Source organism: Ciconia boyciana, chromosome 1, assembly GCF_034638445.1.
Source record: "Ciconia boyciana chromosome 1, ASM3463844v1, whole genome shotgun sequence".
Taxonomy (NCBI): Eukaryota; Metazoa; Chordata; class Aves; order Ciconiiformes; family Ciconiidae; genus Ciconia; species Ciconia boyciana.
Window position 1 is genome coordinate 45554105 of NC_132934.1, and position 15027 is coordinate 45569131.

General features: G+C 36.4%; 1 protein-coding gene across 6 annotated transcripts in view; it reads right to left on the reverse strand.

Annotated features, from left to right (window-relative positions):
- PPFIA2 (PTPRF interacting protein alpha 2) overlaps positions 1-15027 on the reverse strand; it is a 357296-nt gene that overhangs the window by 50699 nt on the left and 291570 nt on the right. For all 6 annotated transcript variants that reach the window (XR_012042987.1, XM_072864453.1, XM_072864432.1 and 3 more), the window contains 4 exons: positions 6193-6276; positions 5700-5831; positions 4663-4725; positions 2243-2334 (listed from right to left, as the gene is read on the reverse strand). Coding sequence is in view for 5 of the 6 variants with exons in the window: in XM_072864453.1 (XP_072720554.1) it covers positions 2243-2334; positions 4663-4725; positions 5700-5831; positions 6193-6276 (371 nt within the window). In the remaining variant the exon portion in view is untranslated. The remainder of the gene's footprint in view (positions 1-2242; positions 2335-4662; positions 4726-5699; positions 5832-6192; positions 6277-15027) is intronic.

Consider the following 15027-nt stretch of genomic DNA (forward strand, 5'->3'; position numbering starts at 1 on the left):
AGCATTGGTCTCAAATTTCAAACATCATAATAAAGTAAAAGTGAAAGATAAAATATTGTAACTGTGATTCCTGTATATTGATAAATGGGAAATGTGAAAACATCATGATAAACATGAAAGCCTCTATTACAAGCTACTTTGACAGAGTGGTATGAAGAAATGTAATTGCTTTCTGGTATTATAAGTACTGTGGCAAATCTAAAGTAATAATGGAAGGATTTCAACACTAATACAGTTTGTTTTACAAAATAAATACTGTAAGAAAACAAGTAAAAAAAAAAAGAGGTACCAGGATTCCTGAATTGTGAGTATGTGCCATAGTAATCAAATCAGATACATAAAAATGTCACAGATACTGAATAATGTTTTAGAATTTAGGTTTTGGGTAGAGCATACATCAGAGCTCATACTGTTGTCATAAATGTCCTTCTCTCAACAACCATCAGTTTATCTGCTCTTATGCTTCCCATCAGGCCCGGTAGGAACTTCCATAATATTAGAAAAATTATGATTTTACCTTTTAAAAAATTCTCTAAACCTCACCTTTTTTCATTATACTAATATGAAAACTTGACAACAGTTGGGCTACAAATGGCCTAAGCCCTCCATCTACAGCACCGAACAATAATCTTTTGGGGTTTTGTATGTTTAATTTGTCCGTATGTCTCCCATCTGTTATGTAGTAAACCATTTAGGGCAGTGACTGTTTTTTATTTTCTGTGTTTGCACCATATTTGCTGTAATAGAACTTTGCTCTGATAATTGATAACACTTGGTACTTGTGCAGCTAGTTGACAGGAAAAAAGAAACAGCCCAGGTTCCAGTCTCTGGCAGCAAATACCTATCTGCTGACCAGCTTCATTGTTCTTCTGCTGAAAGAACAAACTGCTGCAAATACAGCACTAAATATGTGCTTAGAACAGTAAGTATTTAATGCTGATACCTCCCCATTCCTGAGAGGGCTGGTAGCTTCGCAAGGTGAGGTCATGGAAGGGGAAATATACTGTTCTGCGGGAACCTGCTGAATTCCCAAGACATTTAGACAGCTTATCAAGTTCTAACATCTCTCTGACCAGGGCTAATCATACTCCTATTTACAGAGCACAAGCTACTGAAACTATCTACCCAGCAAGAAAGGCTGCTGTTCACCAAGGATGGCTGCTCCAAAAACATCTCTGCTGGTCAATAGCCTGCGTCCTCGCAAGCACTCTCAGTGTTGCGTGTGCCTGCAGTCACACTTACACTCCCAAAGGAACAAAAATGCGAACAGTTACAAGCATCACATTCTGAATTTCAGTGATTTACACTTCTCCATGTATAGAAAAATATTATTCCAAGAGATAATAAAAAGTCGAGGAAGAAACCATGCCCAGGTACTGATATCTGAGGAAACAATGGACAGACAATACCTGATGCAAGCAAAAAAATTATCCAACAAGAATAACTTTAGAGGATTACAGTGCTCTGAATTTAGTCTTGGTCCATGAGCTTTGGCTGGCAGGCTTTAAAAGTTAACATGTTGCTTGTTATGAAAACAGGACATGGAACACAATTACCAATAAAGTAACAATTTTCTTTTGAGGGATGCTTTTAGGCAAGAAGGACTGTCTGTCTAGAATTATAAATTCCTTTCAGCTGTTGGTAGCTACTTCTATGATACCTGTCTCACTATTGTTCCCATATTGCTTTTCTGCCACAGAGAGGCATAATGTTTAATGTCCTGTTATGATATTTTCAGATCTATCTGAATACTGCCTTCATCTTTAGCTGAAGATCTGTCGTCTTATCTTACACACTAAGCAAAGCCAAGTTGTTTCTTGCTAATAAAAAAAATAATTTTTAGATGTACTTGATAGAATAAATAAATATGATCACAAACATGCAGATTAGTTTCAGCATTAAAGACTTTATTTCAACTTTATTATTAAGCTCTCCCACTTATTTCAACTTTATTATTAAGCTCTCCAAATGTATTTGGATATGCTTTTGAAAACATTCCATAATTTAAAAGACTTTCCTTAATCTCAGTAATATTTCAGTGTATACTCACTGCTTTAGGGCCCTGTTTGCCTATGAAAAAAGTGAAAAGCAACAGTAATAATAATTGCACAGATTTTATATTTTTAAAGGAATACATGATATTTTTATGTGTGGTCTGAACACACCCCTGTTGTAAAGGCTTGACACATATTTATGTTCTATTTCAACTCAAAGTGAAGAAACTTTTGTCATTAACTATTACCTTGACAATGTGGGTTCGATTAAAGAACCAGCCCTCAATTTCATTTGATCCAGTTCAGATCTCAGTTTCTCAATTTCTTCGGCAAGTCTTTCCTGGAAATAAGAATAGTAAGATATACTTACTTTTGATACAAAATACATTTAGTTTATGAGATATTGCTCTTGTAAAGCTAAACAAGTAAGATAAACTGAATGTAGCACTGACTATAATAAGAAAAGGCAGTGAACTCACTCAACTCTCATTATTGCTAAATAAGACATGCATCAAGAGGAGGTTGTATAGCACTCTTCAGTGTTTTTCCACTAGCTGGAAGTGATTCCAGGAGAGGTTTGTACTTGAAACTTACTTTTTTCTTCTCATACAGCTAGAGTCAGGAAAAGAACCAGCACTGATTTGTGCACTAACTGGACTCTCCATGCCAGGCGTGTTCAGCGTGTGACATGCTATTTGCCCTTTAGAGACAGAGATTACATCCTGGCCTTTTTATTTATGAAGAGAGACATATACTTAGAGACAACGACATTTTAGGTGCTTTGTTGAACTGCAGCTTTACAGCTCGCTCTTGGGAGCTGATGGAAATCCAGTGTGAGGTGCTACTGGTGAAAAATGACAGAGTGCCACAAAAATTGGATTTTTTGGAACCAACTAACAAAAAGATTATTGACAGCAACCACTATGAAAAAAAAGCACTATTCCCAAATTCTACAAATAACAATAGTCTACTAATAAAATGAAAAGAAAACAAAGAATTTTAAAACAAATTAAGAGAGAACATGGGATGAAGAAGTAACGCTGCTGTTTCTAGAGTTTAAAATGTTCAGGATTCCAAAATGCTAGGAAGAAAAGGGATCTGCGCTTAATTACTATCAGATTCAGTAGTTCTTATTAGAGTATTTTTACACTATTTCTTGGTTGAATAGGATGACTTGGTTGAATTGGATGACTTGGTGGTTACTCTACTTGTATCATTTGCTAGTTATTTAGACATTATTAATATCTGGTGTTATGTCCATGCATCTGAAATTGCTTCATCAGTTTCTTCATCAAATGGAACAAATAAACCCTTCAAAGTGGGAACTTAGAAGCTCTGGAGTCGGAACTATGTGGTTGTGTGTGAAGAGAACTCAGATCCATCAATTGCACAGAGCGGGAGTGGAGATGTTCGATTTATTTCACTTCTCATCCTTAAGCAAGAATCAATAAATATAATAAATAAAAATATCTTTGCAAAAATACTTTCAATACGAATGTAGATTTTTATACCAGATTCTTCATCTTTGTCAAGAGTTGATATGAACATTCAAGCCAGAAAACAGACTGAAAAAGAATTAGCCACTGTACACTTCCATTCTAACACTATTAAAACAATAAAGTTATGTTGGCGATAACATTGGCAAAATACCTTATTTACACAGACAAAATTGGTATCCATAATTCAGGTTTAGAGTCTCTGGTAGCAAAATGATAGAAACTTTTGTTTCAATTGACACAGCTTTAGAAATGTCCTTTCTGTCCTTTTTGTCATCTAACTGTATGGTGAAGTATGATCCTGATTTTGTGACAGCTGAATCGCTTTATAACTGTGGTAGTACAGCAGAGAAATTTTATTTATTTAAAATGCCCTACAAGCTCCTTTTTGGGACTTTAATCTCTGCTTTTCTACAGGGTTATCCGAATGTACATGAAAATAGCAATTTATTTGAATAGATACTTCTTTTGTTATTTTTCTCAAAGTTCTTGATTTCGGATGTCATATGATATAATTATATTAGTATTGGATGGAACTATGTTTTTTAAATTCTATACAATCTCTTTTAAATGGATTAGATACATTACAAAACACTTCTGTGAATCGGAAGGGAGATACATTTGTGTATCCTACTGTGCTCAAGGCAAGCATAATTACAAATCAAAATCCCAACATTTGGGATTGGAATAAATATTTATAATTAATTTGACTGATTCACTAAACAGTATTAGGAGTTAATTTGCAATGAACTAAGAAAGGACACTTTCAGCTATATTTAGCATAATACCACTGCACCTGTTAAGAAGAATTGCATCGAATCAAGCAATTGCATTCTACACTATGAAAAGTAACCAGTTATGCATACACCTCTGTTAAACAAGAGTTTTCCAGAATTAAAACTGATAGAACAAAAATTCCAGGGCCAGTGACATCAATATGAATTTTAGTATTGCCTTCCTGAGGCTAGGATCTCAACCATAAACTTAGCTCAGAACAATTGTTAGAGACCCTCAAAGGCTAGTTAAGACATCTGGAGGATTAAAGGAATTATCATTGATGCCAGGAAGATTTCACATGCTAGTTGGATAATTAATATACCATATACATACTTCCAAATAATAAATATATAACTTTTGATAAAAACAAATAAAATTGCAGTATTTTATAGTACCTTATCATGTAAAGACTCTTCCAGATTTTTCCTGAAACTTTCAGATTCTTGAATCAAAACATTCTAGGAATTAAAAGAAAAAATAAAATATAGATAAACCAGAAAGAAATTAGAGAAATGTAAAATATTCAGCTATCACCATATACATGTAGCCTCCATGTACAAGTCAGCAAAGTTCATATTCACTGGACTTTAAAATTAAAATCCCTTAATGCTTCAGTTTGAGTATGTATTAAATTTAAAACACTGGAAATAATCCAAACATGTAGGACCACATTCTATCAGGAACAGCAAAAACTTTGCATTTTCCTTGAACTGAGCAACTGTCACACTCTTACACAACTACTACTCCCAGGTTAGTCTTTTGACAGGTCTATTTCTTGCTTTGTACGACATTTTGCTTCAACGATATAAACCAGAAGTACATCGTCTGAGAAGTTCTGAAATATCCTTCTGAAAGACACTGAAAGATTCCCCGCAGATCAAACTGAAGGTGAATAAGTAGAAGAGGGAGGGATTAAGGAGGGTGAATATAAAGATCATGGGATTTGAACTTTGCAGGCCCGTTGTGTGCCACATCACGGAAAACCTGTAAATAACATTCCCTCTCCAAGGGTCGATGCTCCTTCTCCTGTGGTGACAGCATTTTACTCTTCCCAGAGGAAGTAAGGTAAAATGAGCAGGCTAAAATACGGCAATGACAGCACATCTGAAACACAGCCATTCCTCCGTTCTTGTCCACTTTCTCTCACTGCCTCATACCGTGTTGTGCACTGGTCCTTTACAAGCTCTTCATCAGACTCCCCGCTGATAACACAGGGACTCGTGATATTCAGCATATGCAGTTCACAGTAGTCCTGGAAAGATTCTTGAGTGCACTCTTGAATTAAGAGTTGAATGTATAAGTTAGACCATATTTGTGGTAATATTTGGTAACACAAAATCAGCATGATGCTTCCATCCTGATAAAAGTAGAACAGATTTCATACAGGAGAATCTTTATCAAGCTGAACTTTATACTGCTCTTTGCACTATACCTTTTCTTCAAGTGCTGCCATTCTCTCTTTTAAGTGTAGCTGCAGACGCTCATTGGATTCTGTCAAAAGTCTGTCTACGGTATCTGATAATCTTTTGTTGTGCTCCTCATTCATTTTTTCTCTTTGCCTTGCCTTTAATGTAGAATAGAAGAGACAGATTGGTAGGGTCCAAAATTAACCAGTGCAGACTTGTATCATTAAAAAATAAAAAAAAATGATGGTAACTGCAGCCATTTAAAGAAATTTCACTGGAAAGGTAATTACAGTTATTGATTAATGCACATTCATTTTTGTATCAGCAGAATACTTTGAAAGCTGCAACTAGATGTAAACTAGTATATTAAGATGGTTACGTAAAGTGGGAAGATGCTGCCATCACTGCCATAAATAAAACATTTACCAGTAGATGGATTTGTGTGTTGGAGTGCATAATGTAGCGCTAGATTGACAAATTAAAAGAAAAGTGCACAGAAGTTGTCTGCAATACACATACTCTTTGAAGTTCCTGATTCTTCTCTTCAAGTTGAGCTTCTAAGTGTCTCATACGTTCCTCAATGTTTCCATGTCTTTCTTCTGCCTGTAAAAAAATAGAAAGACTCTTTCTGTAATTTAAGTGGCTTCATAAGTTTTTATTTCAGTAAGTTTTAAACAAAACATAAAGCAAGCTACTACTAACTGCAAACTTAGTTTTCCGAAAAGAAACTTTATTTAAACAGGCAGCTGAACAGCATTGCTTGAAATGTGTCAGCTACAAAGGCCTGTTACATCCAAGCATCAGCAAAACATTGGAGTTATTTATGAGCAATGAAATCAGCCAAATGTAACATGCAGACTGTGCATGGTTTGAACACAAACCTGCCATCGTAAAATTGTAAGCTCCTGAAGCACTGAACTGCACGATGGTTGATTATCAATAAAAAAAAAAATAAAATAAGTTAAAGAAAATGAAAACAAATCAGATGGATTCTATTTAGCAATAGAAAGTAAAGTCCAGTAGGACTACCTTCCTACGTATGGAGATCATTTCTTGTAGTTTAGCTTCCATAACATATTGATAATCATCAGATGAGGTAGAAGAGGTTGGATCAGACTAACAAGTCAAGGAAAAGGAGAGGGACAAAATTGAAAAATCAGAACTAAAGACACTGACACTGAACAGAACACAGCACAGAATGCTTAAAAGAAAAGTGTGACTGAAAATTTAATACTTTTAACTGACAGATTTTTACGTGGAATAAACTACACTGCTACTTGGTGAATATGATGCAGTTGATGTGGAGAAACTGAAAATAATGGAATGCTAAAAAAGCTATCAACCTACACATGGAAGTTCAAGGTTAGTGATGGCTGGCTGATGACATATTACTACAGAGTGGATTCAAAGCAATACTGTCTAATCTAATGTTTTTTTGGAATTATGGCAAACTAAACACCAGAACAGGACTCTGCGAGGCCAATGTCAGAAAGTCCTTTATAATTCTTCTATCATTTTCTAGGAAAGAAAACAATGCATAAATACTAAATTAATGGATCGGTCAGTTACAGAACTGTGCAATGTTATGGTACATTCCCTAATTTCTAGAAAACAGAAAGAATGTCAAAAGAGACAAGGCTCAAGCTTTAGTATTCCATTTTAGAATACACTACATAAGCCTTTTCATCCAAACAAACAATATAGTTTTCATCCCTTTGAAAGGATCCACCCTGGTGGATCTCTTTGGAAGATCAAGGTCATCAGATAAAAAAAGAACCTATAAAAAAAAATTAATTAATAGGAATGAAAAGTCATTACCGAGTATAGAAATGGTAATCCATCCAAAGATTCATTACTACTTCTGAGAGAAGTTGACCTTAATTAGGTCATTTGTTGCAAACATGAATATTCATGTTATTGTCATATCAAACAAGTCTATGTTATCATTCAAAATTTTAAAAAGCCCTTAAAGAAAGGGAAATGCTATATTGGATTTGTTGCTATGGAAACAGGAATGTGCGTAAGGCATATAGACAGTGCTACTGATGACTTTGAGTTCTGAGCTTGCACTTGTCAAATGCTATTTCATTCTGTCAGATTTACCCTCTCTCAAAAAGAGAACCTGAACTCCATCTTTAGGTGAGCAAACTTTAATATGTACAAGAAATACTAATTTTACAACTGTATTTTTTTAGTGAGACTGCTTTTGATACTGTTGTCTACTAATGATTTATCGGAATAATTAGGAACAGATACCAAAGTAATTCCAGATGTACATTATAACTTAAAATTACCCATAACTTAAACTCAGTAGTATTATCAGGACCAAAAGATCAGACAGAAAACAAGCCTGTGGTCTAGAGATTTATAAATATAAACTGCAGCTTTTGATATGAAGACATCCATATGAGAAAATCCTGCTTTGTATAAATACAAGAATAATGCTTAACTTTGAAGATCACTACTGTTCTTTTCAGAGTAAGTATATTCACAAAACTCAGATTCTTGCAAAATTTAAGAGCAAGTCAGTATACTTTGTAACTAAGCTCATTTAATAAGTGCATTTATCATTTCTGATCATGAAGCAGCCGTATTGTGATGTTTTTGAACTTATTCATTATCTGGAACTATTTTGTCTATTTATTACGACTTGGACCAGTGACAATCCCTTTATGATTTTCTGTATTTTATCTTTTAGTTTTACATATTAGTTTGTTTCAGCACACAAATGCTAATGCACTGCTTCCTCTCCTAATTGGATAAATGGAAGGATAGGGTCGAAAAAGTTAAGACCCTGTGATTGCAGAAAACCAGGTCATGCTATCCCTTCCACAAAGTGACCAAGCTTTATCCTCCTCTGTAGAAGATAGACTTTTCCCCTTTTTGAGTCCTGGCTGCACTATTGGTTCAAGGCCTTCCCTTAATGTGTGTCCAAGGGTCAGGAGAAGATTTGAAAGTATCAAAGCTGTGAGCTGATGATGGAGAAGCCTTAAGTAATTCCACCTCTTTTGAAACCATTTTCATTGAGGGAGATGTAGAACCCATTGGGGGTATCATCCTACAAGATTAAACTACTTAGAAGCTTCATTGGCTGACTGCAAACTTTAAAAGACAGTTACTTAATCTTCACGGCTTCTACACACTTAATTGCAGGTTAATGCAAAATATGAAGATAACAAAACTAATACGTCTAGGTTCAAAGGGGATCTCATTTAAGTCTTCTGGTATGTGGTGCTGTCTGTCATAACCTGTCCTTGAGAAGCCAGTCTAGCTAGCTATATCATTTACATTTATTTTTCAAACTGAAAAATAGATTTTCAGTCCAAACCATGCCATACCTTATTCCTTAGGAGGAAACAGTCTTTTCAATGCATAAAATAACTGTGGTATTAGGCCTAACTACTATTTGGAATAGGAGGAGGAATAAAACTAGTGTCAGAATTATGTATGTTATCTGAATTCTTACATAGAAAACATTCTTGAAAGAACATGATGTTCTCTTAAGATTCTTATAGCTATCTAATTCTGTTATTTCATAACTTCCTACTGCTTTAATTCAGCAAGCTAGATGTTTAAGATATATATATATAAATCTTTTTGCATGATAGTTTTCAGTTATTTCACTAAGAATATTAAAATGTTCATAGGTACCTCCTTGTTAAAAAAAGTCTTCCTGAATGTGGCTTAGAGTACCTGTACTTTGTTTTCCAGCATAAAAGAAAACGGAACTGATCTCCACATTCATCTCCCTTCACATCTCTTTGGTAGGCTAAAGAGACTTTAAAATTAATTAAAATTCACTATGCCTTAGAATCAAAATAAATGTCATTATTCTAAACACTTAAAATGTATTTGAATATTTTGTTTCCTTTATCTATGTGCACTTCATTTATTTGTTCCTAAAGTGTTATTCTGTATTACTGTAAAAGAATCAAATTATTTTATAACTGAGACACTAAACAATTAGGCTCAACTGCTTGTCTGGCAGAGGACAAGCACAGGTGTGCAGCCTTAGTACCCACCCTGGGCTCTAATGCTATTTAGGAATTTTAACCCCTGGTTCTTACGTGCCAAATGCATGAGCAGCCCCTGCAGCAGGGACATGAATCAAAAAGGTGTCCTCTGTAAGGGCTAGGGAGACAGAAACACACGTACATACTCCCTTTTTCTCTCACTTGCAGAAACCCACCTGTAGGCAAAGACCTGCAGTAGGAAAGAGCAGCCCCTCCATCTCCTGGTGTGCCGAGCTGGAAGACACTCCCAAAATGAGGGTTTCAACACCTCTCATTGCCCTTTACGCTGAGGAAGGCCCCAACCTGGGTCTCAAAGAGACCCTTCCAGACAAAAAGACCTAGCAATTCAGCTGTTCCCTAAGGGATCTGCAAATGCCTCCTGCACGGACTCCCCCAGGCTATATTGTTAGGATCGACATGCCTGTGGCGGCTACACTTTGTTGTTGTCCATGTGTGTTAGTCAGCCCCAGGCATTCCCACCGGAATAGGCTCTTTGGGAGACTTGGGAGCCTACCATAAAAATATTGACTGTCTCGGTCTCTGCCTTGTGGTTTGAGGCACAAGGCAGAGGCTGCCACACCAGTGTTAGTCATATTCCCGTAGCAGAATTTCTGGTACACGCGAGACACAGAGGACAAGTGTGGACTCTGAGGTTCATAAACAGAAGTTGGATTTCTTCCGACTTGCTTTGCTAAGAGTTAATTGAGTTAAAAACTTTCTAAAGTGGAACATGCTTGACTACTTGCTTGGCAGGCCTTACCCTACATTCTTCTTTTTAATATATGACTTGCATGCCTGTTCACTAGTACTCTGTACAGAAGGATTAGTAAGACACATGGTGTGGTATTCAGCAACTAGCATTTAAAGCATTTAGCCAGCACATTCAGTTATAAATAGTTTTCTAAAATTGTGTATCTTAGACTGGATTAAAAATATATGGACAAAACCTCACAATGTCTGACCCCTATGAGATACCAGCATGAGTCTTAATGCTCACTTTGCTTTCTATATGCTATGAAATAGCAAAGAAATAGCCAGTATAAGCCAGTAATAGACAGGAAAATTTTGCTTTGAGGGAATACCGAAGCAGCTTGTATTATTTCTCTCTAACCCTGTTAAAACTCTGCTGCTGCTCCTGCTGCTAATGCACCCACAAAAAAAATGTTGCTTTCACATCATCTGTTACTGTTGGCACTGCACATTTTCTAGGTCTTTGCACCTTAGTTGAAAAAAAAAAATCCAATTTCAGATGCAGAAAGTACCTGTACAGTACAGGTGCTATAATTTTTCTTCTTCATGCTGAGCTGCAGGAAGAAATCTAAACTTTTCTAATGGTACAAGCCCATTTCCACAGTTTTGAGACCTTGACTTTTGAACACCTGCTGTCTCCAGATTTTCTGCTGGCTTCTTATGGCACATATTCTTTTGGCTATCCTTTGAATGAGTGAGTTATTCAAGAAGAAAGAATGCATTCTTGAATCGAGCTATCCAATTGAAAGTGAAAATAGGTGATCATGGTGACCGAGTCACAACAGCTCACAAAGTTATCAGCTACTTGATCACACGCTCAGTTCTAATCCGTTACAAATGTGACAAAATGTGTTGGCTTAAGTCACCCCTTTTTCTGAAAGCCAGCCTTTCAGTCACTAGATATGCACACATTCTTGCCCCTCCTTCATTCTCCCACTACCTTCTACACCTCGTAGGTTTAGTAAGCAACTCCTTCCATTTACTTCTGTCAAACGTGCTTTTTTTCCTCCTGTCAGGACAAAATCTTCTGTGGAAAGGGAAGCACAAGAAGAGGGGTGGTTTGAGAAGACAGTAATGTGTTGTAAATGTGGAGTTTCCTTAGGCTTCCATCCCCATAGAAGATTTTATCTTTTTTTTTTTCCCCAGAAGAAGATTTATCAACTTTCTTTTCCAGCTAACACATCATCTACATTTTCTCCCTTGTTCTCAGAGAGGTTTCTGTCTTAACCACATCCACTTCTTGCAGGAGAACTTCTTTCCCCTCTTTGCATCCTTTCCACTGCAGACCTTCTCCTTACACTGTCGTGCAACTTCTTCCCTACTTAATGCAACCAGATCCCCACATTGTCACAAAACAAGCATTGTCTCTCACTTGCCTCCAACTTTCAAGTCATTTTATCACCTTTAAAATAAGCTGAACATGTTACTATGCTAAATGTGGTTTATTATGATTATGATTTCCTCTTCTCCATGCCAGTGCTTCTCTAATGCAGTTAAAGCACTGTTGGTATTTCTGGTGACCTGCATACAGGAATGATGGAGTAAAATGCTGACTGCTGTCTTGTGATCAGAGAAGTGACATGGTACCTCTGTTGCACAAGCACCCGAGGGGGAGAGTGACTACTAGTGGGAGTGAGTGGATGGAAGTAGGTGGATGCTGGCTGTCTCCACTAGACCCTTCCTTGAATACATGCAAGGAGAAACCATGTTTGACAGACTAACCATCTGAAGACTTTAGACGCTCCAGTGTCTGTCTTTTCTGAGGAAAACAAACATCTTACAGGATAAAGAAAGGTTTAGTTAATATTGGAGGGAGGTGCTTTCTACTACCAGCTGTCCCTTCTCCAGGGCAGGCAAACAGACCAATACTGTGAGAGTGAGTACAAGGTGGCTCAATGAGTCATGGCAATCTAAATCTTGGGATACATGCCGAGAGCTGTGCTACTTGTCATGACCAGAGAGATACCAGTGCGACGGCCAGGCAGGACAGCACAGTACATGGGATCATGCTGTTCCAGGTTAGTCTGCCACAGGCTGACTAACCCTCCAGTTGCTCACCCAATGGGCAGAACACAGTGAAAACAAAGCCAAAGAAAAATTCAAACGATTCAGGTAAATTTATGGGTACTTATCTGAGTTCACTGTATAGTCCAAACTTTTGGAAGTTCACTCCTTATGAACTAGTTTGGGCATGGAAAAGTAGCAAAAGACATTCACTAGCCCATATATATAAAAAAGAAAAAACAACTTGTTTTAAAAACTGACACCATAGAAGGATCTCATTCTACATCCTTCTTTTGCAGAATCCCAACCCAGATTTATTATGAGAAAGAGTATAATAAATTGAATACAGAATTGTAACATGCATATTTTAAACTTGGGTGGGGTGGGGTTGGGGGGTGGTGAAATCACATCCAAATCCAGAACATGTTTCTTCTGTTTTATCTCCACATGTAAATAATTGGTCTTATATTTTACCCACAGGGAAGCAGTCATTGTTTCCAGTTATCCCACACTACTTGCCTTTAAAAAACCATGTAAAATATTAGGCTTAACTCACCTCTTTCATATGATTGTAACCCCATTAATCTCAGAGAAGCCACTTTCATTGAGGTAGTACAAAAGAAAGGAGAATCAGTTTTGACTTTTTTGCAGTGCAGAAAGACTAGCTGATTCAGGGGGCTCATCTTTTACTTGGTATACACAAACATCGCAGTGACCATAGCCCAGGTAGGCAGACTTAAGGTAGTCTGAAGCCAGCTAATTTGAGCCCTACTGACAATGTGTATGTTGGCACAAAGCTCAAGGAAGGTAAAATTAATTAAACATTGTTTAGCCCCTTAGGTAGGTCTTGCAGCTTTCATCGAATAGCTAGTGTGGTAACAGTATACCAGCTAGCTAATTTAAAACGAAAGTAAGCTGCAGTGACTACAACATCGTCCTTGGCTCCATCGACCTACATTTATGTGATCCGTGAAAAGTACTGGACTTCAAACTTCAGAGCTGTCAAACCAGCACTTTAATAAGCTCTACAGTTTGCAAAGACGTTGTGTACAAGATATATAAAACATAGGCTTATTTGGCCTATTGGCCAAATTCTGACATTCTTCTTCATGTCATGTATTGCAAAAAGACATAATTTTAAATAAAATTAAGTTTTTCATGTAATCACAGAGAAATGAACAGAACCAGCATTACAGTCTAATATACTTCTTAGAGTTTCCCGCTTGGCAAAAACTTTGATAAAGTACATCAAAGTGAAATGGGGTGGAGCATCAGCTCCGTTCATAGCTCTCTAACCACATCCCATGAAATAATGTAAGACGACAAACGGAGATGTATACTGCAGCTTTATGGTCACAGTAACAACAGTATCTCATGGAAGTCCCTGAGTGCTCTGCATGGTTGAAATGGGATTTCTTCTTACAATATTTGTCATTAATATATGTTCAAGGAAAAATGCAGTTGCAAGAAGAGACATGCTTGAGACTGCAAAATACTTACTGGTGCCTAATTGCTGGAGAAATTATTCAGGAAAAATCCTCTTAAAATAGAAAACAATATTTTTAAGCTACTGAGGGCATTACAATATGTGATTATTTGTTGAATCAGAGACAACTGAAAAAAAGAAGTTAAAATGCCAAGGGATTGCTCTTATGTGCACCTGAGTTTTTATTAAAATGCAATGATATTTGTTTGGTATTTCATGTAGCTCTCTTTGTGCTGATTATTCTTTTTTTCCACCATTTTCCACCCCTCTTTCAAATTCCCACCCACTCATATAAACCTAAAGTGGACAGCACAAAATCTTGATTACTGAATAATGATCTTGCCTTAATAATTTTTTTTTAAAAAAAAAAAACCCCAAACCATCAAATCCCCCAAAAGCTTCTCTTTCTTTCTACTTCTTAACTAAATTACTTAAAAATTGGACCTCATTAGTGAGTTGCTCAGCACTTAAGGCTTCACTATAAAGGGAAAAGCATGAGAATTGAAAAAAATCCATCAAATATAAAAATGGCTAGGCACATAAATAGCTAGAAACATTCCTTGGCAACAGAGAAAGGAAAGCTTAGGTAAATCAGAATAATATGTAATACAATCTCTTAAATGCATTTTTCTTTGTCTGATTTTAAGAGATGAAGAATAAACATATTATCATTATATGTCTTTATGAAGCTGAAATTATTAGAGGCCAAATATGACAACCACACTACTGAAAATTTATTTTTATCTTCTTATTTTTTCTGCAAGAAAGCTGCCATATAATAAATTTATCAGAAAAACCAGCTTGAAGTCCTCTCAGGGTTTCACATTTGTCTTTGCAAATATATGATACAAAGAATCATTCAAAACAAACCTTGTAAGTATGTACTGCAGGTTGTCTTCATTTGTGTTGTACAAATGATCCCCGCTGCCATTAAGATTTGATTTTATGGCACTTATTGGAGTGAAAATAATTGTTGTTTCATATACACGGTGGATGAAAGTGTCCAGAAGAACTAAGTATGTGTAGGAACGAGATTTCCCCCTGCCCCTCTCCCCTTAAATTAGAAACACTTACACAGTAAAATGAATCCTCCTAGGATAA